Source organism: Mastigoproctus giganteus, chromosome 2, assembly GCF_048544385.1.
Source record: "Mastigoproctus giganteus isolate SK-2022 chromosome 2, ASM4854438v1, whole genome shotgun sequence".
Taxonomy (NCBI): Eukaryota; Metazoa; Arthropoda; class Arachnida; order Uropygi; family Thelyphonidae; genus Mastigoproctus; species Mastigoproctus giganteus.
The window spans coordinates 201,373,737-201,401,227 of NC_143576.1; the positions used below are offsets into that span (position 1 = coordinate 201,373,737).

At 35.8% G+C, this 27,491-nt stretch overlaps 1 protein-coding gene across 1 annotated transcript in view; it reads left to right on the forward strand.

The window, feature by feature from the left end:
* Positions 1 to 3,063: 3,063 nt before the first annotated feature.
* The window catches only part of Tango10 (transport and golgi organization 10), a 102,695-nt gene continuing 78,267 nt past the window's right edge, over positions 3,064 to 27,491 (forward strand). The window contains exons 1-2 of the mRNA XM_090390131.1: positions 3,064 to 3,102; positions 19,710 to 20,111. Coding sequence (XP_090246257.1) covers positions 19,803 to 20,111 — 309 coding nt within the window. The 5' untranslated portion in view covers positions 3,064 to 3,102; positions 19,710 to 19,802. The remainder of the gene's footprint in view (positions 3,103 to 19,709; positions 20,112 to 27,491) is intronic.

Genomic DNA, 27,491 nt, shown 5'->3' on the forward strand with positions numbered 1-27,491 from the left:
TTAAAAAAAAAATTTCTTTTAAATTTATTTATATATATATATTTTTAAATTAATTTATAAATTTTTTTTCTCTTTTCTTTATTTATTTTTTAATTTATTTATTTACTTTTGTGTAATTTTTTTCTTCTTCTATTTTCTTTAGCCATACAGGCTAGAGAAAATTGAAAAAAGTCTGGGCAACTGGGTTTTTTTTATTTATCTTATATAATTTTACTTCACCTTCATTTTATTTATTTCTTTTATTAGCAATTTCCTTTTTTTACTTTGTATCTATATTTTTTTATTTAATTTTTTTTAATACTGTTTTATTATTATTTTAAAAAATTTTCTACTTTTATCTATAAATTTTTATCTTAGTTTATTTTACTTTTTTTTTAACTAACTTTTTTGTTTTATTTATTTTTTTAAATTATGATTTTATTTATTAATTTACTTTTATCTATAAATTTTTATCTTAGTTTATTTTACTTTTTTTTAACTAACTTTTTGTTTTATTTATTTTTTTAAATTATGATTTTATTTATTAATTTTTTCTCTATGCTGGTACCCTAAGTTTGGGTAGCTGTGGGTATGGGATTTGCTGGCACCCACTGGAATAGCACTATCTCGAGTGGTGCAGGACTTTGCCCTCTTCATGGCAGACAAAGATTGTAATGGTCTATCTCCACTTGGCTAAGGACATATATAGTTTGTGATCCACCTCCTCGTGGTGTAGATGGGCACCGGGCATGCTTTCCAGGAGATTGCCTATTAGTTATTTCTGGCAAAGAGACCAGAAATAACACAACAACACAACACAACACAACACTACACGTTTCTGGCCGCTCTACAGAGTTTTGTATCGTCACAGAGCGGAGATGAACTTACGTTCCTGCAGCCGCTATACATGTCTACATTATACAGAAAGTAACCGTATCCTTCTGGGCTGATCTTCGAAGAACCTTTTCCCCTCCCCCTCACTATTTTTGGAGGGAATAGTCCAAAAACGTATTGCTCTGCTGCAAGGCTAATCGCACTACAAACACCTAGCTACTGTCATTATAGAAAAAATTAGTGTTAAAAAATGAAAAGAATTATAGTGTCATAATAGAAAAAAAAAAGGAATGTGAAAAAGCATGCAGTACTTTACATTTACCAATGTTAGCATTAGCATTAGTAGAGGCATTTGATGCAAGAAAGCAAGCTTATGCAGCATCAGCCAAAAAAAAAAAAAAAAAAAAACCACTTCCACTTCACCCCTCTGTTCGTTCAGAATACCTGTCCGGCTGAGCCTTAAACTTATTTAGGCTATCAACCTCCACCACAAGGGATGGAAGTCTGTTCCACCAACCAACCACCTGCTGGCTAAACGCAAATTTCCGCACGTCTATCCTACATCTGTCTTTCCTCAATTTGAATTTATGCCCTCTCAGGTGATTATTCTGAGCTAGAGGAAGAATCCCATCAGCATTGAGCATGCTTAAACCATTCAAGGCTTTATACACCTCTATCAGATCACCTCGCTGGTGCCTAGTCTCCAGACACTGTAATTTGCAAAACTTAAGCCTTTCTTCGTAAGAGCACCCCTTTGTTCCATTCACTAATCTTGTTGCCCTTCTCTGTACTCGTTCCAGCAGCTCTACATCCTTCTTGAAATGAGGCCTCCAGACCTGTATACAGTACTCTAGGTGTGGCCTGACCATCGCCTTATACAATGGAATAATCACCTCCTTATCCCTGCTGGAAAAATTCCTGTATATCATTGACAATACTCCATGAGCTACTCTTGCAGCCCGTCTGCACTGCTCAGAGAACTTCATATCTGCCTGCACAACCACCCCCAAGTCCCTTTCATTCTCTACCACTGTCAGTGTTGTACCATAGAGTTGATACGTTGCTCTGGGGTTGCTGTTTCCCATGTGTAGTACTTTACATTTGTCAATGTTAAACTTCATTTGCCACCTCTCAGCCCATCTGCTCAACCTTTCCAGATCCTGTTGCAGAAGCATAGTGTCAGTAGTGTCCTTGACAACCCTGCCAACCTTTGTATCGTCTGCAAACTTGGACATTAATCCCGATATACCATCATCAATATCATTTATAAATACAGAAAACAATAATGGACCCAACACTGAGCCCTGAGGGACTCCACTAATAACATCAGTCCACGATGAGCAGTGTCTATTGATTACCACTCTCTGTCTTCTCCCCCTCAACCACCCCTTTATCCATAGCAGCAATTTGCCTCCAATGTCACACTGCTCCAATTTGTGTAGCAGTCTTGCATGTGCAACAGTGACTGCGAAATATGGTTGATCTACCAGCGTGGCAGATTATGGTCCATTTCCCTCAGCATGTTAAATTTCAGTTGTCACCTCTCAGCCCAACTTTTCCAGATCCTGTTGCAGTAGCGTACTATCATTACCTCCGTAGCCGAGTGGTCAGCGCGAGAGTGCAGTAGCACACACTCTTTGAGTAGACCGGTGTTCAAGCGCCTGACTGCGAAATATGGTTGATCTACCAGCGTGGCAGATTATGGTCCATTTCCCTCAGCATGAATCGTTGAGTTGGCTTCCGTCCTGCAGTGGATTGATAATGGCTGTGGTTTACCTTTTTTCTTACTATGGTTACTGTCATTAACAACTCTGCCAACTTTTGTATCATCTGGAAACTTAGACATAAAAATTTATAAGTATAATGATGCTTTCTTTATTTATTATGTAATTAATTAAAATTTTAATTTGCAATGCAGTATCTTGGACATTTGAGTATCTTTTAAGCACAATGCGCCCAATATCGTTGACTATTGATTGAAAGACTATATTAGCTGTGTTATGGTACTCAACAAGTTTGTACTGTATTGTACTATTTTTCGCAATTTACGATATAATAGGCACACACATTTGGCGTGTTTTTAACCAAGAGGGTTTCGCGAATGCATTAAGTAGCTTATAAAGGCTTTGTTTTTATATAAATATATGTTTAACACGTAAAACTTTCTTATTAAACTTAATGAAGTGCATTTTTGTATAAAAAGTTAAAAAAAAAAAAAAAAAAGTAGGTGGCAGTTCATGTTAGTTTGTTTCATGGAAAAGTTAAATAACCAAATAAGTCTTCGAGTAGGTGGGTATTGATATCTTCATTGGGTACATATTAATCAAGAAGGTGGGTGCTTGATTGTTATGATTTCTTTAATACTGATTTACTGTGAGAATCAATGTTTTTCAAGTTTCAGCCATTGTAGCTAATTTCCCAGCGCAACAAAATTAACAGTGGTCGCGATCTTGCGACATGCTTTTCTGTGTGTGTGTGTACGTTAAGCAGGGCACAGCCAGCCCAAAATAGTTATTTATTATTTTTTTGTATTTAATACGGCCCTTTCTGCCCCCCAAGAAATCTTAATTGTAGCTATGGTCATAATCGAATGGTCACTAATCCAGTGATTTCAATAATCGAAATACTTATTCATTAAAAATCGTTATTAAAGTTAATGGAAAATTCGAATAATAGGGAACTTTCGACTAGTTTGGTCTAATGAGATAAATCTTGTATTTTATACAGGGCTGACTTTGACAGAAGACGCCTAGTATGAGTAGCCTCATGTGCCCCCCCCCCTCCAAAAAAAAATCATATAAAAAATTTCCTTTAAAACTTTATAACACTGTCCGGGAACAGGGTTTAGAACACTGTCCCAGTTGCAAAATGACGTGCCTTAACCCCCCCCCCCCCCACCGCTGTTTTAAAATCGGGAACTAATTTTCCTATTTTAAAACAGCTGGAAGTGGGGATAAACACCTAAGATTTAAAAAGAAATCATTTATCTCCCAAACATTTAAATGATTTTTCGACAATAATATTTAATTTTATATAAAAAATTAAATCTAAAAATTTCTTTAAAAACTGACAATTTTTTTCATTGATTTTTTTTAAAACATCTGTGATAAAACCCGTTGGATACACCAAAGAATGTGTAGGGGTTTCCTTTTACTTTATTAGTTCTTATTACATTGACTTGCCAATTGTAATCCTGGTTGGCTCGTCAGTCATAAAAGGTATTGTTTTATACTTTGCCTGCCAATTGTAGGTATAAATTCTTTGGTTTTATTGTTAACCATATACCCTTGGCTACTAAGCTAAAAACTCTACTTTAATTTTATTTATGGAAACTATCAAGTTATCCTTGGGCCTCTGACTGCTTATACAAGATTTCAGGTTTAATTGCATTTTTAGCTAGGAATTGACAAACACACTTAAAAGGTTTAACATGTTTAATTACAGAAATTGACTTAAAGGTTTACAAAATTGATCAACAAAACTCTTCATATTACAAAACATTCCTCACTGGAATAAACCAAAACAATAAGTTCATTCAGCATATCTTGTTACTAAATTGAAACAATAGTTCTTTTACAATATCCAATTTGTTTATCCTGTTATTCCTTAGGCTAGTTCAAAATATCACAGTTAGGATTTCAGAATGCCTTTCTTCTCCGTTTTTCATTATTCTCTTGACTAGAAATAATAATACGAAACAGTACTTACAATTATTTTCGCTTCTCCAACCTTTTGGACCAGTTCCTTTATCTCCTAGCACTTTCTTTAATGGTTTCCACATTAGATTAAACTCTTCTATCAAACTCACTTTGAAGTGGCATATACTTATTAACTGCCGACTTATTTTAAGTTTATTATCACTTTAAACTACTAGTTGCATAACCGTAACTAATTACAATTCCCAAACACGACTTTCCTCGATTACTAACTTACTCGCTGCTTTCAAACGACCCATGCCCTTACACCGGCAAATCCTCTCATTTGTAATCCGACAATATTCTTGCTCTTTCCCAACTATTACTCTCATGGAACAATAACTCCTTCTCTCTACAATTTTCTTAATGTTACTGAACCAGTCCTTATATATCCCATTTTTACCCATGATTCCCAGAATTTTGACCTGACCTCCCCTAGGTAAGTCGAACATTCCCCGCAAAATTTTTTTTTTTTTTTTTTTTTTCCTTTTCCAAAATAAGCTTAAGATTACAAATATAAGGGAAACAAATGTTGTTGACTGGTGTTGTTATAGGCAGGGTGTCTCAAAAAGAGGTGCACCCATTTTAAAAAATAAATAAAATTACTTACAAATGTCAGATAGTGAGTAGTACTTGCTTGTTCAATTAACCACTGTTTGCTTTCTTGTAAACCTCAATCAGATCACCTCGCAGGGGCTTAGTCTCCAGATGCAGCTTACTGAACTTAAGCCTCTCCTGGTAAGAGAACCCCTTTTTGAGGAAAATATCATTTTCCTCTCATCAATCTTGTTGCCCTTCTCTGTACTCATTGTAGAAACTCTACATCCTTCCTAAAATGAGGCCTCCAGACCTGTATGCAGTACTCAAGGTGTGGCCTGACCATTGCCTTATATAAAGGTATAATCACCTCCTTATCTCTGCTAGCAAAATTCCTATATAGGTAGTTCTCGACTTTACAAGTTAATTCATTCCTAGCGCGCACTCATAAAACGAAAACTTGTAAAGCGGGAATTTATTTCCCTCAGACAATGTTAAAAATAGGGGTTACGTTCTCAACAATGAAATTAGTTAGCTAATTAGTTTATGTTTAAACAATGATTGATTTATCGAAAGAAATGAAAATGTAGCCTGTAAAATCAAGCAAATTATAATAATAGAGAAATTATTTATGACTTACAAATGTCAAAGAATGTTTATTCTTCATTATTATCGACTAAATGCACACTCGTTGATCACTCATTATTGGCTCGGCACTCGTTGGTTTGTTGCACAAGGAGGAGTCTGCTTCAGAAATCCTTCAAGAGGCATTTGTTTCCAAGATAATCTTCTCTTTTAATTATAAATTTCACGATTGCATGCATAAGCATGTTTTAATGGCACACACAAATTGCAACTAACATGTTTTGCGTAGAGTAACAAGTTCATCATCATCAGCCATTTTCAATCCACTGCAGGATGAAGGCCTCTCCAGCAACTTTCCAGTTCCTTCTGTTTTGAGCACTGGCCATCCATTTACTACCCAAAAACTCATAAATTTCATCTATCCATCTCCGCCTTTTTCTTCCAGGTTTTCTTCTAGCTCCTCTTGGGTACCATTCTGTTATTTTCTTAGTCCATCTGTAATCATATCTTCGAGCTATGTGTTCTGCCCAAGACCATTTTAGTTCTTTAGTTTTGATAAGAATGTCCTTTACACGAGTTTGCTGCCTAATCCATGTGTTTCTCTTCTTATCTAACAGTCTGATTACCAATATAATTTGTTCCATTCTTCGCTGTGTAGTTCTCAGCTTCTCTTCCATTCTTTTGGTGAGTGCCCAAGTTTCACTTCCATAAGTCATGTTGGGGAGTATACATTGGTTCATTATTTTACATTTCAGACAGACCGGGATATTGCTCCTCAGTATGTGACTATATTTCCTGAATGCTATCCATCCAAAATTTATTCTTCTCTTGACGTCCAGCCATTTATCATTATTACAGCTAATAACTTGTCCCAGATAAGTATATGACTCCACCTTTTCAATTACTGCTCCTTCAATCATTATTTCCCTTTCTGTGGCATACTTGTTCATCATTACTTTTGTTTTAGCCATATTCATCTTTAGTCCAAAATCCTTACTAACTGTGGATCACTGATTAAGATTTTCCTCTAATTCTTTGGGATCGTGGCTTATGACCACAATATCATCTGAAAATCGTAAATGGTTTAGGTACTCTCCGTTCACATTGACTCCTTTCTGCGACCAGTCTAATCTTCTGAAAGCTTCCTCAAGGGCAGCAGTAAACAGCTTCGGAGATATTGTGTCTCCTTGTCGAACTCCTTCCTACTGTCTTTGTCTAGTCTAATAAAGGAGGTAGCACTCTCATATATTTTCTTCAAAATCATAATATATGGGGTATCTATGCCTTGTCTTTCCAGTGCCCGAAACATTGCCTTATGCTGTATGGAGTCAAATGCCTTTTCATAATCCACAAATGCCAGGCATAATGGTGTTTTATATTCATTTGCTTTCTCCATTAGCTCTGATATTACGTGAAGGTGATCCATAGTTGAGAATCCTGTCCTAAAGCCAGTTTGCTCTTTCGTTTGATTCTCATCAAGTATTCTTTATAATCTGTTAGTAATGACCCTTGTGAACAACTTGTAGATGTGAGATAACAAGCTAATTGGTCTATAATTTCCAATTTCTGATTTATCTCCTTTCTTATGCAGCAAAACTATGATTGCATTATTCCACTCCCTAGGCATCACACCTTTTCTAATGCACTTTGTGAAGAGCCTTGCCAGTTTTTGTGTTATGTCTCTTCCTCCCAATTTTAACAACTCTACAGTAACAAGTTTACAAAGCTTAAAATGAAAGGAATGAAAAGAAGATTCTGGAAACTTATTTATGTTTTTTATACAATCCAAGATTTCTGTAAAGGGGAAATACATTTCACCATAATAACGTAAAACAACAACACAAAATCCAGTAAATACAGCTATTGGTATTTTCGCAAATGGAAGAAGATCGAGTTTACTACCCGTTTATAATTGCTTGCAGTAACAGAAAAGTCCAATAAAACAGAAAGTGGAAATTGTTATATGGTAGTGACCTCCAGAAATGTGCTTTAGAAAAATATCACAAAGGCGTTAAAAATTGGTTCTTATAACGGAACATATGATAACGATGAAAGTGTAGTGCATTTTAATGATTTGAATTGGTAACTAATACAATTTACAAACCATGCTCATGACCTTTTATATGGCCTTAAGGTCATGCTCGTGACCTTAAAAATGACATTTTAGAGAGATAAATAGCTTAGTTATACAGCGAAAATTTCAACTTCCAAGATCTTGAAACAAATTACCAAAAAACAGTGTTATTGGGTTAACATTACTATATTTTAACGATATGATGGTGTCTCTGGAACTGATTAATATTGTAAAGCAGCGTACACTGTATTGTATAGTTACACACTTGGTTTGGAATGCGGTATTTATGGATGTTTAACATTAATTTTTGCAGTTAATGTTCATATTTTCGATTTTGTTGATACTTGATACTTGGGGAAAAAAAACTCGTAAACCCGGGAACTTGTAAAGTGAGAACTGCCTGTATATCGTTGACAAAACTCCATGACCTGCTCTGACTGCCTGTTTGCACTGCTCAGAGAACTTCATATCCGACTGCACAATTACCCCCAGGTCTTTTTCATTTTCCATCTCCCTGAGTGTAGTACTACACAGTTGGTACGTTTCTCTTGGGTTACTGATACCCATATACAGTACTTTGCATTTGTCAATATTAAACTTCATTTGCCACTTCTCAGCCCATTTACCTAATCTTTCTACATCCAGTTGCAGTAGCATACTGTCTTTAATATCATTAACAACCCTGCCAACATTTGTATCATCTGCAAACCTGAACATTAAGCCTGATATACCTTCATCAATATCATTAATAAATACACAAAACAACAATGGGCCCAGCACCGAACCCTTGGGGAACTCCGCTAAAAACATTAGTCCGTGTAGAGCAGTCCATTTATTATCACTGTCTGCCGCGCCTCCCACTCAACCATCCCTTTATCCATTGTAGCAACTTGCCCTTAATGCCATATCACTCCAATTTGTACAGCAGTCTTTAAGGTGCAACAGTATCAAAAGCTTTCCCGAAATCCAAGTACTGTATATGATTTAAAAATAAATTTTTTGCATCTGGTTCTTTTGTGACCACATCGTAGTAATCAAATTGGTCAGACAAGACTTCCCCTTAACAAACCCATGCTGTGTCTGAACTATTACTTCAGTCTTGTCTAGGTGACCCTGTATCACTTCTTTAACCAGACTCCTTATTTTCCCCGGAACAGAAGTTAAACTAACAGGTCTGTAATTATTTGCATCACCCTTTAAACCCTCTTTGTGAATTGGGGATACATTTGCACATCTCCAGTCCATAAGGACCTCCCCTAAATCTAAGGATGCCCTCATAATTATGGCAAAGGGTTTGCTTACTTTCCTCACTGCCTCCTTTAATATAACTGGATAGATTCCATCTGCCCCAGGGGAGTGTTGTGGGCCATGTTTTTCCCACCTCTGTTCAAGGCCAAGTGCTCTTCAAACTATCTGTGGCGAAGGACCAGTTTCTTTTATTGTCAACCTGTCTGATTACTGTTTCAAAACTTCTGATGTCAGCATTTACTCAGATCTTGTTAGTGAAATTATTCTTCTAGGGATGGAATCCTTTATTCAGAACTCCACCTTAAAATCTTATTCTTAATATAAATCTTGGTTTTCAATAAATGTGCTATGGCTGTTCAAGAGAAGAATGTTGCATATTGTAATTGGCTTGTTTCCAAATCATCAGTTTCATATTCTGCCTACACCAAAGCTTGCAACAATTGTAAAGCAGTTATTAAACAGTCCAAACTAGAGTTTGGACTGTTTAATAACTTTGGACTGTTTAATAATAATTTATTAAACAGTCCAAACTAGAGTTTGGACTGTTTAATAAATCTTTTTCTGTTGTATATTTTCATAAAATCTTTTTCTGTTTTATATTAATGACCTTCCATTGACTTGAAATTCTATCCATAGTTTTGCTGATGAACCCTGCTCAAACAGCTTCAAATTCTCAAATATTCATTACTAATTCCTTAAATGCTGATCTCCATGCAATTTTCCAGTGGGGCAAAGGTAACTTAATTGATTTCAGTCCTTCTAAAACTCAGTCCTGTCTTATATCTTAAAAAAATGATTTTTCTGCTCCTATGCTTTTCTTTGATGACGACACTCCAATTTCTAGGCAAGATCATATATCGCTATTGGGGATTACCCTTACTTTTAATCTGTCTTGGCACAAGCACATTGCAAATATTGCTTTCTCTGCTTCTAAAAAAGTGGGGTTTCTCCTTCACTCTTGGTGTTACTTTTCTTCCAAATAGCTATTCACTCTGTATAAATGAAAATCTGCCCTACAATGGAATATTATTCCTACATCTGTGGCGGTTTCCCCAAAACTCTCTCTCTCTAGTATCTAAATTCCATTCAAAAGAGGGCAATTAGGTTAATTAATGACTTATCTGCAACAGGATCTAGAAAAGTTAGGCAGATGGGCTAAGAAGTGGCAACTAAAGTTTAATATTGACAAGCGCAAAGTACTGTAATATGCAAAGTACTGCAGTAACCCAAGAGAAACGTACCAACTGTGTGGTACTACACTCAGGGAGGTGGAGAATGAAAAAGACCTGGGAGTAATTGTGTAGTCAGATATGAAGTTCTCTGAACAGTGCAGATGGGCTGCTAGAGCAGGTCATGGAGTTTTGTCAATGATATATAATAATTTTGCTATCAGAGACAAAGTGATTATCCCATTGTATAAGGCAATGGTTAGGCCACATCTTGCGTACTTCCTAAAATGAGGCCTTCAGACCTCATTTTAGGAAGGATGTAGAGTTGCTAGAACAAGTACAGAGAAGGGCAACAAGATTGGTGAGAGGAACAAAGGGGTGCTCTTACCAGGAGAGGCTTAAGTTCTGCAAGTTGCAGCATTAGGTTCTAATGCCTCGTGTTTGGAGTTTTGTATAACTAATGACTTGTAATTTGTAGCCAATTATGTAAGCATGCCTTTTCTTTGTTGATGCCATAAAGAAAAAAAACTATATTTTGCTTCATAAAGCTATAACACCAACTTGTTGTGCCATGAAAATCATTAACTCAATACAAATTTACTATATTTTTGTTGATACTACCACAGTTTCTTTGCTCTATTACCCAGCTATTCATTTCTTTCTTAAGTTGCCCATTTTATTGTTGGTCAATGAAGATTATGCTTGTTTTTGATTGTCATACTGAGTTTATCCTCTTGTTTTTGCCACTCCTGGATTATCTTGTGTTGGTGGCGACCCAAAATTTCTTTCTGAAGCTCTTTTTCTATGTTCCCTTGCATGACTGATGACTTGTAATTTGATTTATAATGCAAGTTCCCTTGCATAACTGATGACTGTGTAAGCATGCCTTTTCTTTGTTGATGCCATTATTGAAGGTACTGGCAATTTGAAATTTATGGTTAAAGTTGAATAAGTGTGTGCATGTGTAGTGGCTATGGCTACACCACGAACACATTTAATTACATCTACACTATAAAAATATTCATTACGGTACCTTAACAGATCCAGCAAGGGTTTTTTTCATCAAAAGTTGTATTTACTAGTAATTTATTTGGACATTTTTGACATTCTAGCAGAAGTTTCATAAAATTAAATTACTGGGATTTTGGTATCAATTCTAAAATCATACGCAAGTCAAGATATAAGAACATGCTTGTTGATAGCCGTGACCATCACTTTACAAGACAGGATGGAATTTTGAGATAGAATTTATAAAAAAAAAAAAAAAAAAAAAATGCAACTTATATGGCACAAGAAATGCAGTTTGTAGTCAAGTCACCGAAAAGATTGCACAAGATAGGACTGATACCAAGTTATCTGGCTAAGAATACAAAGAACTGTAATGAATAGGAAAGGCATAGCTATTGATGATGCTGTTCAGGTTGCTGACAAACTAAACTTCAATGTAGATGCCAACTAAATAGGCGCCTCCGTAGCCAGGTGGGAAGGAGCAGCAGCAACAGTGCGTAGCACACCCTTCTTGATTAGACCGGAGTTCGAGCCCGTCACCACCAAATACGGAGGATGCGGAAAGGTCAGGGAATGACCACCGCATATCCCGGAGCAATATGGCCTTAGTTGCTAATGCTCCTAAAAAAAACAAAAAACAAACAACAACAAACAAACACCCAACTAAATATTTTGCATATACATTCAAGCATGAAGCTTTTAGGGATGGTGATATAAGACACACCTAATTCTAACTGGAAACTAAATTCTTTTATGATAACAGAGGAAAGTCAAATAGAAATTACTGAAGCTAAAATTAAATAAGGTACCCTAGGTTGATAGAATCTATCAAATTACATTAAAAGGAGCAGCAAAAGAGGTAAGCAAACCTCTTTTGCTGCTTCTTAAGCTCTTACCTTATGAGAGCTTACCTCATGAGAGCTTACCACATTATACATGGTTATGAGAGCTTACCTCAAAAAGGTAAGCTCTCATAATCATGTCTAAAACATGATTATGAGTGCCTTCTTGAATTCGGGAGGTCCCAACACATTGAAAATGTGTAAATGTCTCTTCATTCACAAAGGGAGATCAGAGGGCAACGTGAGTAATTACAGACCTGTAAACTTGACTTTTGGTACTGCAGGATTCTCTTGACAAGAGTGCAGTTATGTGGCAAGCAGAACATGGATTTGATAAGTAAGATCTTGTCTGACCAATCTAATTATTTCCTATGTAGCAGTCACGAAGGAACTGGATGCAAAAATTACCCTGCTCTGAATTAAAAAAAAAAAAAAAAAAAAATTGCTGTTGTTTTCTCAGAAAAGGGCATTTCTGGATAATTTTCTAATGCTAATTTCAAAAATGACTTCCATTTGTTTCCATCTTGTTAGGTTTATACAAAAAAGTCAAGAGAGAATATTTAATTTTTCATAAATTTTGATTAAATTTGGTAATTTGGCATTGAAATTATAACAAAATGCTACTTTTACCAGACTTTTATATTTAAATACATGTTGAAAACACTGTTAAAAAGGAAAATATAGTAAAAAGTCCACTAAACACTCATCTCACATTTTAAAAACTGATCTAAGATGGGTCAAATTTTTGTTTCTTTGATTTTCTTGCAGATCCTTATACTTTACAGTCCCTTCTCAGCATCCAACAGTAGTCACCCATTATGTTGATATTCCACTTTTCCCGGTGCATCATCTCCATGTCTTTAATGTCCTGGTGAAACCTCTCACCTTGTTCTTCACTAACACTTCCTAGATTTTCTGGGAAGCAGTCTATGTGGGTGGGTAAGAAATGTACTTTGGCACTCATTAGCAATAGTAGTGGCATATGATACAAGAAGATGGGATATTAGAGCTGGAAAAGGAATTAGAAAATGTGATATCATCAGCTTGGCTGAAACAAGAAGAAGAAATGTATCACTTATAAGTTTATCAAGTGGAAATCTGCTGTACAGCAATGGAAACAGCGAAAAAAGTGAAGGTGGAGTTGGCTTTTTGATCCATAAAGATATAAAAAACAACATTTTGGAATTCAAAAGTATATCACCAAGGGTATCAAGACTGCTACTCTAAGAGATTTCTAAGAGGTATAAACTAAAAGTATATGCACCAACATCGAGCCATGATGATGAAGAGGTTGAAGCACACCCAGGGTCCTGAGCTGGATATCATCGTACTTCTTTTTCTTAGTATTTCCTTTCTACTTCTGACTCTCTCTTTCTCTCTGTAACTCACTTTTTTTTTTTTTTTTTTTTTTGGCTGGTGCAACAAAAGCCTCAGGCTTCCTTGCACCATATGGCTAATAATAACAATAATAAATGTTCACCAAAATTTAGAGACTTCCAGATGAACAGAAAACTCACTACACTATCATTATGGGTTGCAGAAAGGAGTCAGTGTGAATGGAGAGTACCTAAACCATTTACGATTTTCAGATGACATTGTGATCATAAGTTACAATCCCAAAGAATTAAAAGAAAATTTAATCAGTTATGCAGAGTCAGTAAAGATTTCGGACTAAAGATGAATATGGCTAAAGGCTAAAACAGAAGTAATGATGAACAAGTATGCTACAGAAAGGGATATAATCATTGAAGGAGCAGTAATTGAAAAGGTGGATTCATATACTTATCTGGGACAAGTCATTAGCTGTAATAATGATAAATGGCTGGAAGTCAACAGAAGAATAAATTTCGGATGGATAGCATTCAGGAAATAATCACATACTGAGGAGCAATATCTAAATTGTCTGAAACTTAAGATAATGAACCAATGTATACTCTCCACCATGACTTATGGAAGTGAAATTTGGGCACTTGCCAAAAGAATGGAAGAGAAGCTTAAAACTACACAGCGAAGAATGGAATGAATTATATTAGGAATCAGACAATTAGATAAGAAGAGATTAGGCAATAAACACAAAGGACATTCTTATCAAACTCAGTCCTGAGCTGGATATCATCATTCTTTTTTCTTGGTGATTCCTCTCTCTCTCTCTCTCTCTCTCTCTCTCTCTCTCTCTCTCTCTCTCTCTCTCTCTCTCTCTCTCTCTCTCTCTCTCTCTCACAGGGTGATTTGGGAATTTTTTTTTTTTTTTTTTTTGTGCAGTGATAATAAAGAACTGAAATGGACTTGGGCGGGACACATAGCTCGAAGACATGATGACAGATGGTCCAAGAAAATAGCAGAATGGTTGGTACCCAAGAAGAGCTAAAAGAAAACCTGGAAGACAACAACGAAGATGGACAGATGGAATTAACAAGTTCGAAGATAGTAAATGGATGGCCATTTACTATCATGTAATGGTAGTAAATGGATGCACAAAACAGAAGGAACTGGAAAGCTGCTGGAGATACCTTCATCCTGCATTGGATTGAAAATTGATGATGATGCAAGAAAGCAAACTTATACAGTATCAGAAAAAAAAAAATGAACCACACACTTCCCATTTCACTTATTCATTACCTCAAAAATTTTGTGTAGTTCTTCCTTGAATTTATTTAACCTATCGACTTCCATATGACAGATGGAAATTTGTTCCAGCAATCAACTATTCTGCAACCATCTTTCATCAGTTTGAATCTATGGCTCCTGAAGTGTGTAATCTGAGCAAGAGAAAAAATCTTATCAGCATTGAGCTTGCTCAAACCATTAAAAGCCTTAAACACCTCAGTCAGATCACCTTGTAGGTGTCTAGTCTCCAGACACTATAATTTGCAGAATTGAAGCCTTTATTGATAAGATGCCCCCTTTTTCCCCTTACCAATCTTGTTGCTCTTCTATGCACTGGTTCCAGCAGCTCTATATCCTTCCTAAAATGAGGCCTCCAGACCTGTATGCAGTACTCAAGGTGTGGTCCGGCCTCCAGCCATGGTCTTATAAAAGGGATAATCGTCTCCTTATCCCTAATAGCAAAAATCCTGTATATCATTGACAAAACCCCCCATGAGCTGTCCGGCAGCCTGATCAGAGAACTTCAATATCTGACTGACATTTTCCCCCAAGCCTTTTCCTTCTTCACTACCCTGAATGTAATACCACAAAGTTGGTATGTTACTCTGGGGTTACTGCTACCCATATACAGTACTTTGCATTTGTCAATGTTAAACTTCAGTAGCCACGTCTCAGCCCTTTTGCCTAACTTTTCTATTCTATATACACCCCATAGGCTCACATCTGGTGAGTTTGGGCTTGGCACACCCAGGGTCCTGAGCTGGATATCATCATTCTTCTCTTTCTTGGTGATTCCTTTCCACTTCTGACTCTCTCTCTCCCCCCTCTCTCTCAGGGTAACTTGGGAATTTTTTTTGGTTGGTGCATCATATGGCTAATAATAATAATAATAACTTCCTTGCACTATATGGCTAATAATAATAATATCCTGTTGGAGTAGCGTACTGTCATTAACAACCCTGCTAACCTTTGTATCATCCGCAAACTTAGATATACAGTAGAGCATCAGTTATCCAGAATAATTGTCAGACCTGCTCCAGATAGCAAAATTTTCCAGAAAATCGAATGTAAGGTAAAGTTAAATAAATTCTGTTATGATGTATTAAGGTAAAAGAAAGACTTTTTAAATAGCATGAAAAAGCGAATTTATTTAATTTTAAAAAAATAATAATAACTTAAAAATTTGCACATTTACATATGTATTGCATATTCGGATAGGTATTTTACTGCAAATTTTATGTGGAAAAAAAATTTTTAAGTAATTTTTTAAAATAACGTTCGATTGTTTTGTTTGTTGTGAACTTTTTTTTTTTTTTTTTCTGCGAAATCTCAAGTTCCTTAATAATTATATTGCATTCTTCCTTTTTTTATTTTTTTTATTTTGCTTACTGGTAACACATAGGAATGTGCACTACTGTTCTGACATTGCTGTACAATAAGTAAATATAAGTAAAATGAAAGTCGGTCTTCTGCTGCCAGACATAAGAAAATCCCAAGAAATCTCAGAAATTATCTGGTTAATGCATTGTTTGTTTCGGGTATTATTGTATCCTGAGATATTTTATGTAGTTCCAAATAACTTTTAAAACTAAAAACGAGATATCTCGGGATAATCCATGAAGGGGTTCACATGCTGCTTCTGCTGTAGAAACCTTGAACAGTATTTCTTAGTTTGCATGAAAAGCCTAGTAGCTTCCATGATTAATTCCTTGAATGCTTCTGATTTAGAATTTGCTGTTAGTAACATCATCAGTTGGTTCAACTTTATAGAATTTAAAAACTGTCTGAGACCACTATGAAAGCAAAAACTCTTCTCTTTACACATGATGGTCGTTACATGTTTAAGTAAACCCACATCAATATACTGTGTGATCACTGCCACCTAGTGGTTCTTTGATCTGCAGATTCTTAATGCAGGAATAAATACTCCTATCTGATAATCATATCAAGAGTGTTACTCCCTCTGGTTGCCTCTTTAACATGTTGCTGTTGTAGAAAACAGACATCCAGTAAATCCACAAAAGTCATGCAAGCGACCAATCCATAAGTTCCAATCAATATCTGGAAAGTTAAAATAACTCTCCCATTATAAGATATTCTGATTTACTGGCTCACTCTATTTCTCTGTACAGTTGTACGTTATACTCATTAGGGTCATTAGGTCTATAACACACTCCTCATTTTTGTTTTCCCCATGCTTATGTCACACCAAACTGACTCAACATTGCACTGGCCACCTGTGTTAATTGGATGCACTGCCTTAGATTTTATGCTGTTTCTGAACTAATAGCATAACCCCTTCCCCTCCCTTCCTATCTTATCTGTACTTTGTACGCACTATATCTCTGTTATCCCAACAATATCCACATTTCATGTCTTGACCAGTGCTTCAAATTCATCAAATTTATTTACTATGCTGCTAGCATTGATGTATATGCAAGTGTACATGTACTGTACCTGTTCTTAACCCGTTAGTTACCCTAACCCAGCCCATGTATTTACTTGTTTCTTGATGACTCCCAGCAGTTATTGAAATCAATGCAGATCATAAACCACTGGTAGACCCTAGAATTGTCCTTCCATTCTTGCACATCAAACTGTTTGATGAAACAGTTTATGAAAGCTTTACCTTAGGAAGTCCCCTGCTTCAACTACTTCTGTAGTAAATTCCCATCGATCACCCTAGAGAAGTAAAACACAGTATTTTTGTTGGACCTCAAATTTGCAACTGATGAGGGACCAAGAGTTTTTGAGGGAACTATGAATAAAAGATTAAAATAGGCATTGATTAACTTCAGGTTATGTGCTGTTGAGAATTTCTTGAGAAATAACAGATCTAGAATACAAGAATATAGTTGAAAATATGTTGGTAAACTTCAAGAAGCTGGATGCAACACGAGTGTTAAGGTACATATTTTACACTCCCACATTGACTACATCTCAAAATATCTGGGAAGTGTTAGTGAAGAACAGGTTGAAGTTTCCTCAGCACATTAAAGACATGCAGATGAGGTACCAGGGGAGGTAGAACGTCAACGTTATTACCGACTTTTTCTGGATGCTGAAGAGGGATTGTAAAGTAGAATCTGCAAGAAAATCGAAGAAATGAAAATTTTACCCATCCTAGATCAATTTTTAAAACGAGATATGAGTGTTTAGTTGAATTGAAATTATGACAAAGTAGCATTTTGTTATAATTTCAATGCACAAATTCTGCTATAATAAAAATTTGTGAAAAATCAAATTTTCTCTTGTGATTTTTGAAGAAACCTGTTGTGATGATATCAACAAAAATGGAAGTCATTTTTGAAATTTTCATTAGAAAATGATTTATAAACACCTTTCTGTAAGAAAACTTTGGTGAATTTTTTTCAAAATGCAGAGTAGTGATAATAACTCTTAAATTTTAATATTTTTCTAGCATAGAGGTTCCCAAACTTTTATACCTTGAGTCCCCTTAAAATTTTTCATAAATTTCTTGCATCCCCAAAGTTCCAGAATATTTATAAATAAACAGATTTGATATAATTTATTTACCCATGAATATACAGTATGCACATTTATAAATTAATATGTACAATACATTTAATCCCAAAAGGAAAAAAAAAAAACAAATGATATACAAATAATAGAAATAAAAATGCTTTATACCTGAATTAGTGGGATGGTTTGTCCTTATCTCATTGTAAAAAAAGTGCCTCCCCTCCAAAAAAAAAAACAAAAAAAAAAACAAGTGTGTGCATCCCTGGGGGGGGGGGGTCTCACACTTGGGGATCCTCTGCTCTAGTGTGATATTCACTTTTGACCTCCATTATTTTTTAATTGGCAAAGTTTGGCTGTAAAAAAAAATCTCTATGGGCACTATGTATATCAAAAAGCACTGTTTCCATTGTAACTTAACATGGAGTTTAACTTAATTTTTTTTTTTACATCTCTAATGATATTTTTGTGTTTTACAGTATAGCATCATAATTAGTAATAAAGTTTTTTAAAGTTTTCCATTTTTAACTGTTTTCTGCCTGTTTTCTCAGAAAAACTGATTGAAGTAAAGGCATTGTGTGTACTGTATCTTTCTGCTAGAGAAGGCTAAAGTTGTTTGCATAATTATGCTAAAGTTGTTCGCATAATTCATTATTACTAATAATGCATTTTTCAAAATAGGATTTATTTTTTTTATTGATCAATGTTTATATTTACAGTTTAATTTATATGTAATAAATAAATACAAAAATCCAAGGCTGTTATTACATGGCATTAGTAATATTCTGAATAATGCTGCATAATATAAGGAAATGGGCCTCAAATGTAGCCTGCAGTACAGGGGGTGGACAAACTTGTGATGATATGGTTGGGAAGTCTGATGGTCTCTAGTTTAAAAAATTGTGGAACATGATACACACATTAAATAGTTTCATAAGCTATATGCATTCTAAAAACATTTAATAATACAATAATATCATATTCTATGACCTTGAGAAGTTGCTGTGACCTGAACATGACATATTTAAACCTGGAGACTGTGGGTCAAACCTCTTGGGGGGGCACTATAAAAAAACATATTTGCACTTTGTATATTTTGGTATGTTGTTTACATATTCCTGAAAGTAGCATACCCACATGCAGAGAAAGTGGATTATTCTCCAAAGTCAATTTGCTTAGTAGATGAATAACACTACCATTCGTCGAACATTCATTTGATCATTCATTTATTTGAGGATGGGGAATAAATTTTCTTTATTAATTGTTATGCTTATTCTCAGCATAATGGAATGCTAATGTGTTTTTGCTATGAGAGCTCATAATCCATATCAACATTTTTTTTTTTTTTTTTTCAGTTGCCTTCTTGTTTCTGTTTTCTTACATATAATTATTGTTTAATAAATTATTAGTATGAATTTGACTACTTTGCATACATTTTATGCCAAATGATATCTCTTGAATGGTTGACGGTTGCAATAAGTGTGTATGAGATTTTTTTTTTTTTTGTCTTACGTTTTTGACACATATTACTATATATTGATGTTTTGTTGTTATTCCTAATGTAATTTGATAATATTTTACTGCTTCTGAAATTTTCTTATGTATGTTTACTATGTATTAAGAAATTTTTTTTAATTTTTTTTTTTACCAGAATTGATGGGACTCTGAGTGTTCTGGAAAATGTGGTTTGTTATGGAACCACACTTAAAATCTTTATTTTTACACCATTAATTTATGATTAATAATGTTTCGAGGAAACCCATTGTGGTCTTCAAATTATAGTCCAAATAACAGTAGGAATGCTGACACTGCCAATAATTCTTTGAGACAGAGGTCTACTGAAAATGTGAAGGAATTTTCAAGCTCATCTACAGAAGGGCATAAACTATGTGATGAAGAGCATGAACAACAGATAGATAATTCTTCAACAGTCCTTGAAAAGATAGCAAGTTTATATGCAGAAAGACTGCTCAGTGACATAATCCTTGAAGTTGGAGGGAAACAATTTGCTGCTCATCGCCTCATATTATGTGCCTCTAGTGATGTCTTTCAGGTAAGTTGAACTTTTACTTTGTTTTATTCAGGATGCTTTTTTGCCTTATTGAATACAGTTTTTTTTAAATTCGATCTTTATTAATATTTTGTTAAGTTTTATATGCCAAACACCTCTTTGTATCTGTAGCGAACTTTTTTGTTTCTTTATCAAACCTTATTAGACACCTATTTTTTCTGTTTTTTTTTTTTTCCCTTTTTAAATAACAAATCCTAAATATGTGTATAGGGTCATCAAGAAAAGATGCAACAATTTTGAATGCCTTTGTTATTTGTTTATTATTTGTTAGTTTATTTATTTTTGATATATTGTGCTAGTATTGGTGAGTCTGTGTCATTAAAAATTTAAGATAAGATATTAGGAGTATTTCTTTTACTGGTTAATGATGCACTTTAGTGGAAAAATTCTATGAGTAAGATGTACACTACTGTGCAGTGTGTTTTTGGTATGGAAAGGTTTTATCCAACTGGCAGTTTGTTATGGTGTATCATGAGTGTTTAAAGTGAGATTTGATTGCAGAAGAGGTCCAGAAAGAACAACAATTTTGAGATTAATAAAGAAGTTGCCCAGTCTGGTTCTGTGATTGTTAATAAGGAATGCATTTGACAGACAAAAGTCAGTGTGAGTGTATTGTGCATGTAGAAGGGATTATTCTTAGCCCAAGGAAATATGAGAAATAATTGTTGCAATGGATAATATTCTAAATAAGCTATCAGTTTAAAAGAAACATCTGCTTTAAGCATTTGAACAAGATTTTAAACTGTTTTTTTTACAAAATGTGGAGAATGCAGTTCTTCATTTCCCAAAGGAATATTTTAATGAATAAGGTTATCTTTAATTGATATTCTGGATTATTATTATTAGTAGTAGTAGTAGTCATATGGTGCAAGGAAGCCTGAGGCTTATACTGCACCAGCCAAAAAAAATTCCCAAGTTACCCTGGGGAGAGGGGGGAGGGGGAGTCAGAAGTAGAAAGGAATCACCAAGAAAGAGAAGAATGATGATATCCAGCTCAGGACCCTGGGTTTGTCAAGCCCATGCCAGATGTGAGCCCCTGGGGTAGATTGCATGGAATTGGTTGGTCTTGCTGCTGCACTTGCTAGATCTAAATCCTTCTGATTGTTTCCTGGGAGAATTTCTGAAGGACATTGTCTTCAGGAATAATCCATACATCATCATTTCTTCTGTGCTGACAATTTTAAAAATGGACTTAAACATGACCATTCCTAGGGTTATGTATACCTGGATGTAAATTTAAAAATGCAATCTTTTATTGCCAGAGGATTACTACAGAAGTAAATTTTGCTACACTTGGGGCTTGCCACCCTCATATGGATCACCCAATCCCTATAATTTGAACAACTTTGCAGTTTGAGTTCTCATACTCATTTCTTACTGACTGCAATTAAGTCTATGGTGTAAGTTAAGCAGAAATTTTGTACAAGGTTTGGCCAAATTCCACTGAGCAGGCATTTGATATATGATTAGCATAAGACTTTTGAAGCCACTGGATATTCTTTGTGCCATGATAAGAAGACTAGCAGATCTTCCATAAGTGAGGAGTGTTGAGCAAATCAGGAGTTTCATTATCATCCAGTCTATACATTGGAGCAGTAAGAGTATTATAAAAAAACAGCGTGGAACGTGCTGCTAAGCAGTTGCATCTAAAACCATACAAGTTGCAGATGGTTGCCATTATGGTTGATGATAAGATTAAATATGAATTTTGTTGATCCACTTGTTTCTGACATAAGCCATGCTGACTTAGAAGCACTAGTTGTACAACTTCCCAACCTTGCTGTATTCTCAGAGACCTTAACAGTCACTACCTCTGTGGGGAATCAAAATCTGGACAAGTGCAGACAAACATGGAAAAATTACTCAACCAACATAATCTGATATATGTGTACCCCTGGATACTGGGATGTACACCTGCACACATTTTCCTGCGGGATCTACTTTAACCATAGATGTTTCTTTAAGCTCAGCAACCATATACCCTTTATTTGAATGGACTATTCATGGCAACCCATTAGACACTAACCACTATTCTGTAATATGCCACATTGACATTGGCATTCCACACCTTTCCAACCAAATTACAAATTTGGTTGGAAGCTGATTAGTCAGTACAAGCAGCAACAGAAACAGCAGATCCAAAATTCTTTCATTTTGGAGTATATATGACCTGTGAAAATGACCTGTGGCTGTCACTCCTGTCCTGTGGTCATGATGGGTAAGTTGCAACATAAACTGTATTTTGTACATCTTATTATTATTGTTGCAATAAAGATTTTCTTTCTTCTTTCTTTCAAATACTGAAGGCAGCAAAACAGTCCATTAAAATCATATATGTCTGAGAATTTGGTGGGATGATGATTGCAGTAAAGCTAAAAAAGAAAAGAATAGAATATTGAACATCTTCAGGAAGATCCCAGCAACTGGAAATCTTATATACTTCAAAAAGACTAGAGCAAAAGCAAAATGTGTTAAGCAAAGCACGAGAGAGAAGTATGGAAGCCCTTCGCTCCCAGAATAACAGGGACCACAAGGACACAGACAATATGGGCTAAAATACAATGTATGTATTCTAAACATCCACACATCAACCTTCCTGTACTAACTGTGCATGGTTGTAACAACAAAACTACAAGAATTAGCATTGCAGAAATTTCAGCTTCATCCTGATACTCGCCCCAATTTCAGAAGCTGAAAAATGTCGCCTCAACTTTGAAACAGTGCACAGCACTTTATACAACCTCCCATTTACACTGGTAGAATTGCATAAAGCTCTATGTACCACCAAGTACACATTGCAGCAGGACCTGATGGAATTCACTACATAATTGATTTCTTGACTTACTGAACCAACTCTCAAGGCACTGTTACTGTTCTATAATAGGGTACTTGCAGGACATGCTTTTCCAGATAAATGACACCATTCTGGCATTTCCAAAACCTGAAAAAGATCCTACAATCCACAAAACTACTGGCCCATTGCTCTGACTAGCCATATTATTATTATTAGCCATATGGTGCAAGGAAACCTGAGGCTTATGCAGCACCAGCCAAAAAAAAAAAAAATTTCCTTTTACCCTGATGTGTGAGAGAGAGAGAGAGAGAGAGAGAGAGAGAGAGAGAGAGAGAGAGAGAGAGAGAGAGAAGTAGAAAGGAATCACCAAGGAAGAGAAGAATGATGATATCCAGCTCAGGACCCTGGGTGTGCCAAGCCTATACTCACCAGATGTGAGCCCCTGTGGGTAAAAGTAAGGTCACGGAAAAAATATATATAATCAATGCTCGATTGACCTGGTTCCTATTGCAACATGACCTCCTCAGTCCATGCAGTGTGGTTTTCATGAAGGTAGATCCACCCTCAATCTGCTGATTCAGTCAGAAATAAATATCTGTGATGCTTTTGTACAAAAAAGAAAGTGATAATGTTATATAGAAATATCCTTTGACACTGCATGAAGATATGGTATATTGCAAGACCTATATGACCTAGGATTGCAAGGCAGTCTTCCACTGTTCATCAGAAACTTCCTGCATGAATGGACATTTGAGGTTTGACTCCATAGCCATCTACTTCAAACTTATCAAAGAGGAAGGGCCACAGGGTTCAGTGCTTAGTGCCACTTTATTTATCATAAAAATTAACTTGATAATGCAGAACCTATCAAAAACAGTATCTACCATTCTGTATGCTGATAGCCTGCCACTCCTGCAAATATGCAAATGGTGGATAGGCAGTTACAAGGTGTGATCAACAAAATTATGTGGACTAGAATGGCTTCTGCCTCTCACCTCAAAAGACCATTTCAATACACTTTTGTAGGAAACGTAATCTATATCCAACCCATAACTCTCTCTGGACAATCAAGTAATTCCAATAGTTTCTAGCATCTGCTTCTTGGGTGCAATCTTTGATAAAAAAAAATTACTTTCCGTGGACATAAAAAAACATCTGGATAGCATGCTATGCAGCAAAACTCAAAGGACAACTAAATCACCCAAGCAGAATGTATTACAGTTGTAAGCACCACTGATAGCCTAATATGCACAGTTCACTCCAGTGTTTGCAGATGGATCTGAAATTGACAGTCATGTCTGTGCATCTGCAATTTTTACCGAGTATTATCACCTTAGCTAAGAAACTTCCAACTGAATGTAGCAGCTTTAATGCAGAACTCTATACAATTATCATAGCCTTAAACTTCACGCAGTCTGTAATCATATTACTTACAATTGTATACACAGATTCAGTTAGTGCAGTTCAAATTATACAGTGGAAGAAAAAGAATGCCAAAAAAAAAAAAAAAAAAAAAAAATGCAAATTAAATGAAAATCCTGGGAAACGAGTGTGCAGGTTTAGTTACCAAAACTGCAATGAACGTCTTTCTCAGATTACAAGTTTATTATTAAGCAGTGAGGTACAAAAAAAGTGGCAACAAGTGGGAAAACCAACCCAACATCAAATTATTCTATATAAAGCAAGACCTGAAAGCACGGAAATGCAGCATCAGAGATAACAGACAAGAAGTTATTTGCTAGATTGCAGATAGGACCTGGTAACCTTACACATTCATTCCTGCTGAGGGCAGATACTCCTTGTGTGTGAGAATTGTGATATCTTTTCAACATATTTTAGCATTAGCATTAGTAGAAGCATATGATGCAATAAAGCAAGCTTATGCAGCATCAGCCAAAAAAAAAAAAAAACTTCCACTTCACCCCTCCGTTTGTTTGAAATACCTGTCCAGCTGAGCCTTAAATTTATTTAGGCTATCAACTTCCACAACAAGAGATGGAAGTCTGTTCCACCAACCAACTACCTGCTGGCTAAAGGCAAATTTCCACACATCCATTCTACATCTGTCTTTCCTCAATTTGAATTTATGCTCTCTCAGGTGATTATTCTGAGCAAGAGGAAGAATTCCATCAGCACTGAGCATGCTCAAACCATTCAAGGCTTTATACACCTCTATCAGATCACCTCACAGGTGCCTAGTCTCCAGACACTGTAATTTGCAAAACTTAAGCCTTTCTTCGTAAGAGCAACCCTTTGTTGCATTCACTAATCGTGTTGCCTTCTCTGTACTCGTTCCAGCAGCTCTACATCCTTCTTGAAATGAGGCCTCCAGACCTGTACACAGTACTTAAGGTGTGGCCTGACCATTGCCTTATACAAGGGAATAATCACCTCCTTATCCCTGCTAGAAAAATTCCTGTATATCATTGACAAGACACCATGAGCTACTCTTGTAGCCCATCTGCACTGCTCAGAGAACTTCATATCTGCCTGCACAATTACCCCCAGGTCCTTTTCATTCTCTACCACTGTCAGTGTAGCACCACAGAGTTGATACGTTGCTCTCGGGTTGCTGTTTCCCATATGTAGTACTTTACATTTGTCAATGTTAAACTTCATTTGCCACTTCTCAACCCATCTGCTCAACCTTTCCAGATCCTGTTGCAGCAGCATAGTGTCAGTAGTGTCCTTAACAACCATGCGAACCTTTGTATCGTCTACAAACTTGGACATTAAGTTTGATATACCATCATCAATATTATTTATAAATACAGAAAACAATAATGGACTCAACACTGAACCCTGAGGGACTCCACTAATAACATTAGTCCACGATGAGCAGTGTCCATTGATTACCACTCTCTGTCTTCTCCCCCTCAACTACCCCTTTATCCATAGCAGCAATTTGCCTCCAATGCCACACTGCTACAATTTGTGCAGCAGTCTTCCATGTGCAACAGTATCAAAAGCCTTTCTAAGATCCAAGTATATAATATCAAAGTTATTCCCTGCATCCAGCTCTTTTGTGACTGCATCATAGTATCCAATCAAATTGGTCAGGCAAGACTTCCCCTTAACAAAACCATGCTGTGTCCGAGGTATAACTGAAGTCTTGTCTAGATAATCCTGCAGTGCTTCTTTAACCAGTGCTTCTTTAATTTTCCTGGAACAGAAGTTAAACTCACAGGTCTATAATTACTTGTGTCAGCCTTTGATCCACCTTTGTGAATTGGGGTCACATTTGCACATCTCCAGTCTATGGGTACTTCCCCTGAGTCCATGGAAGCTCTAATCATTATGGCTAAGGGTTTGCTTACTTCCTTTGCTGCCTCCTTTAATATAACTGGATAGATCCCATCCACCCCAGGTGCCTTTCTTGTTTTTATCTTCAACAATTTCTCCTCCAGTTTACTCTCAGTTATTACAAGATTATCTAGCTTACTGCCAGAATTGAATACACCTCTGGCATTCCCCCCCGCTGAATAACTCCTCATGTGTGAATGTCGATGCAAAATATTCATTTAGTTTGTTAGCTACCTGAGCAGGATCATCAACAGTTGAACCATCGATATCAAGTGGACCAATCTGATTCATCCCCTTCCTTCTAGAGTTTACATAAGTAAAGAACTCTTTGCTGTTTTTCTTTGCATCCTTTGCCAAAGATTTCTCATAATCTGCCTTTGCCTGCCTAACCCCCTTTGTGACTTGTTTACAGACCAGCTTATATCTATCATAGGCTTCTGTGACACCCATTAATTTATATGTATCCCATGCATTTTTCTTCTCTGCAATGTGTCTCATTCAGGGCTCCCACTCACAAATTTTAAAAAAACTTAGATTGCAACTTAAATAAACCCAAAAAAAACCTAGTTTTCATTATATAGTATAGCAACACAAATAAGATAAAACTTACCATGCAAAAATATCTTTTATTTAATTGTAATCAGAATTTTCATCCCATTCAGTTCCCTCCACATTTATTTTTTGAAGTTCTTTCATTTTTTTCAAACGTTCTTCGTATATTTTAACAAGTTCCTTGTATGACTTCTTTTACCAATTCTGATTTAGGTTTCCTTGTATAGCAATTTTGATTAGATCTATTTATCGCCTGTTTTGCCATTAGTCGATTTTTCACAGTTTCTGGTTTAAGGGAGTTTGTGGCTTTTGTTTTTATATGGTTTACCTGGGAGAAGATTCTTTCTACACTTGCCGAAGAGTGAGGTAAAATAGTTAGACTGGTCATAAAGTTAGATAAAATCTCATATTTAGAATTATTAAAGCCATCTTTTACATTACGTAACAGATACCAAAACTCAGGGATGGTTTTGTAAGAGAAATCTAAATCTTGATTTAAACGAAATGATTTCCATTCATCATCTAGAAGATCTAGTTTGTCTTCAGAAACAAGGTGAGGGAACTGCACTGCTAAATGGAAAATTGAGGATGGCGAATTGGCACGATCATGTATCACTGCTGGGTCAAGAACATTGAGACTGGCGATAATTACATCATCATTTAGAGGAAATCTTTTTCTGATTTCCATACAAAGTTCAACAAGAAATCTTAAA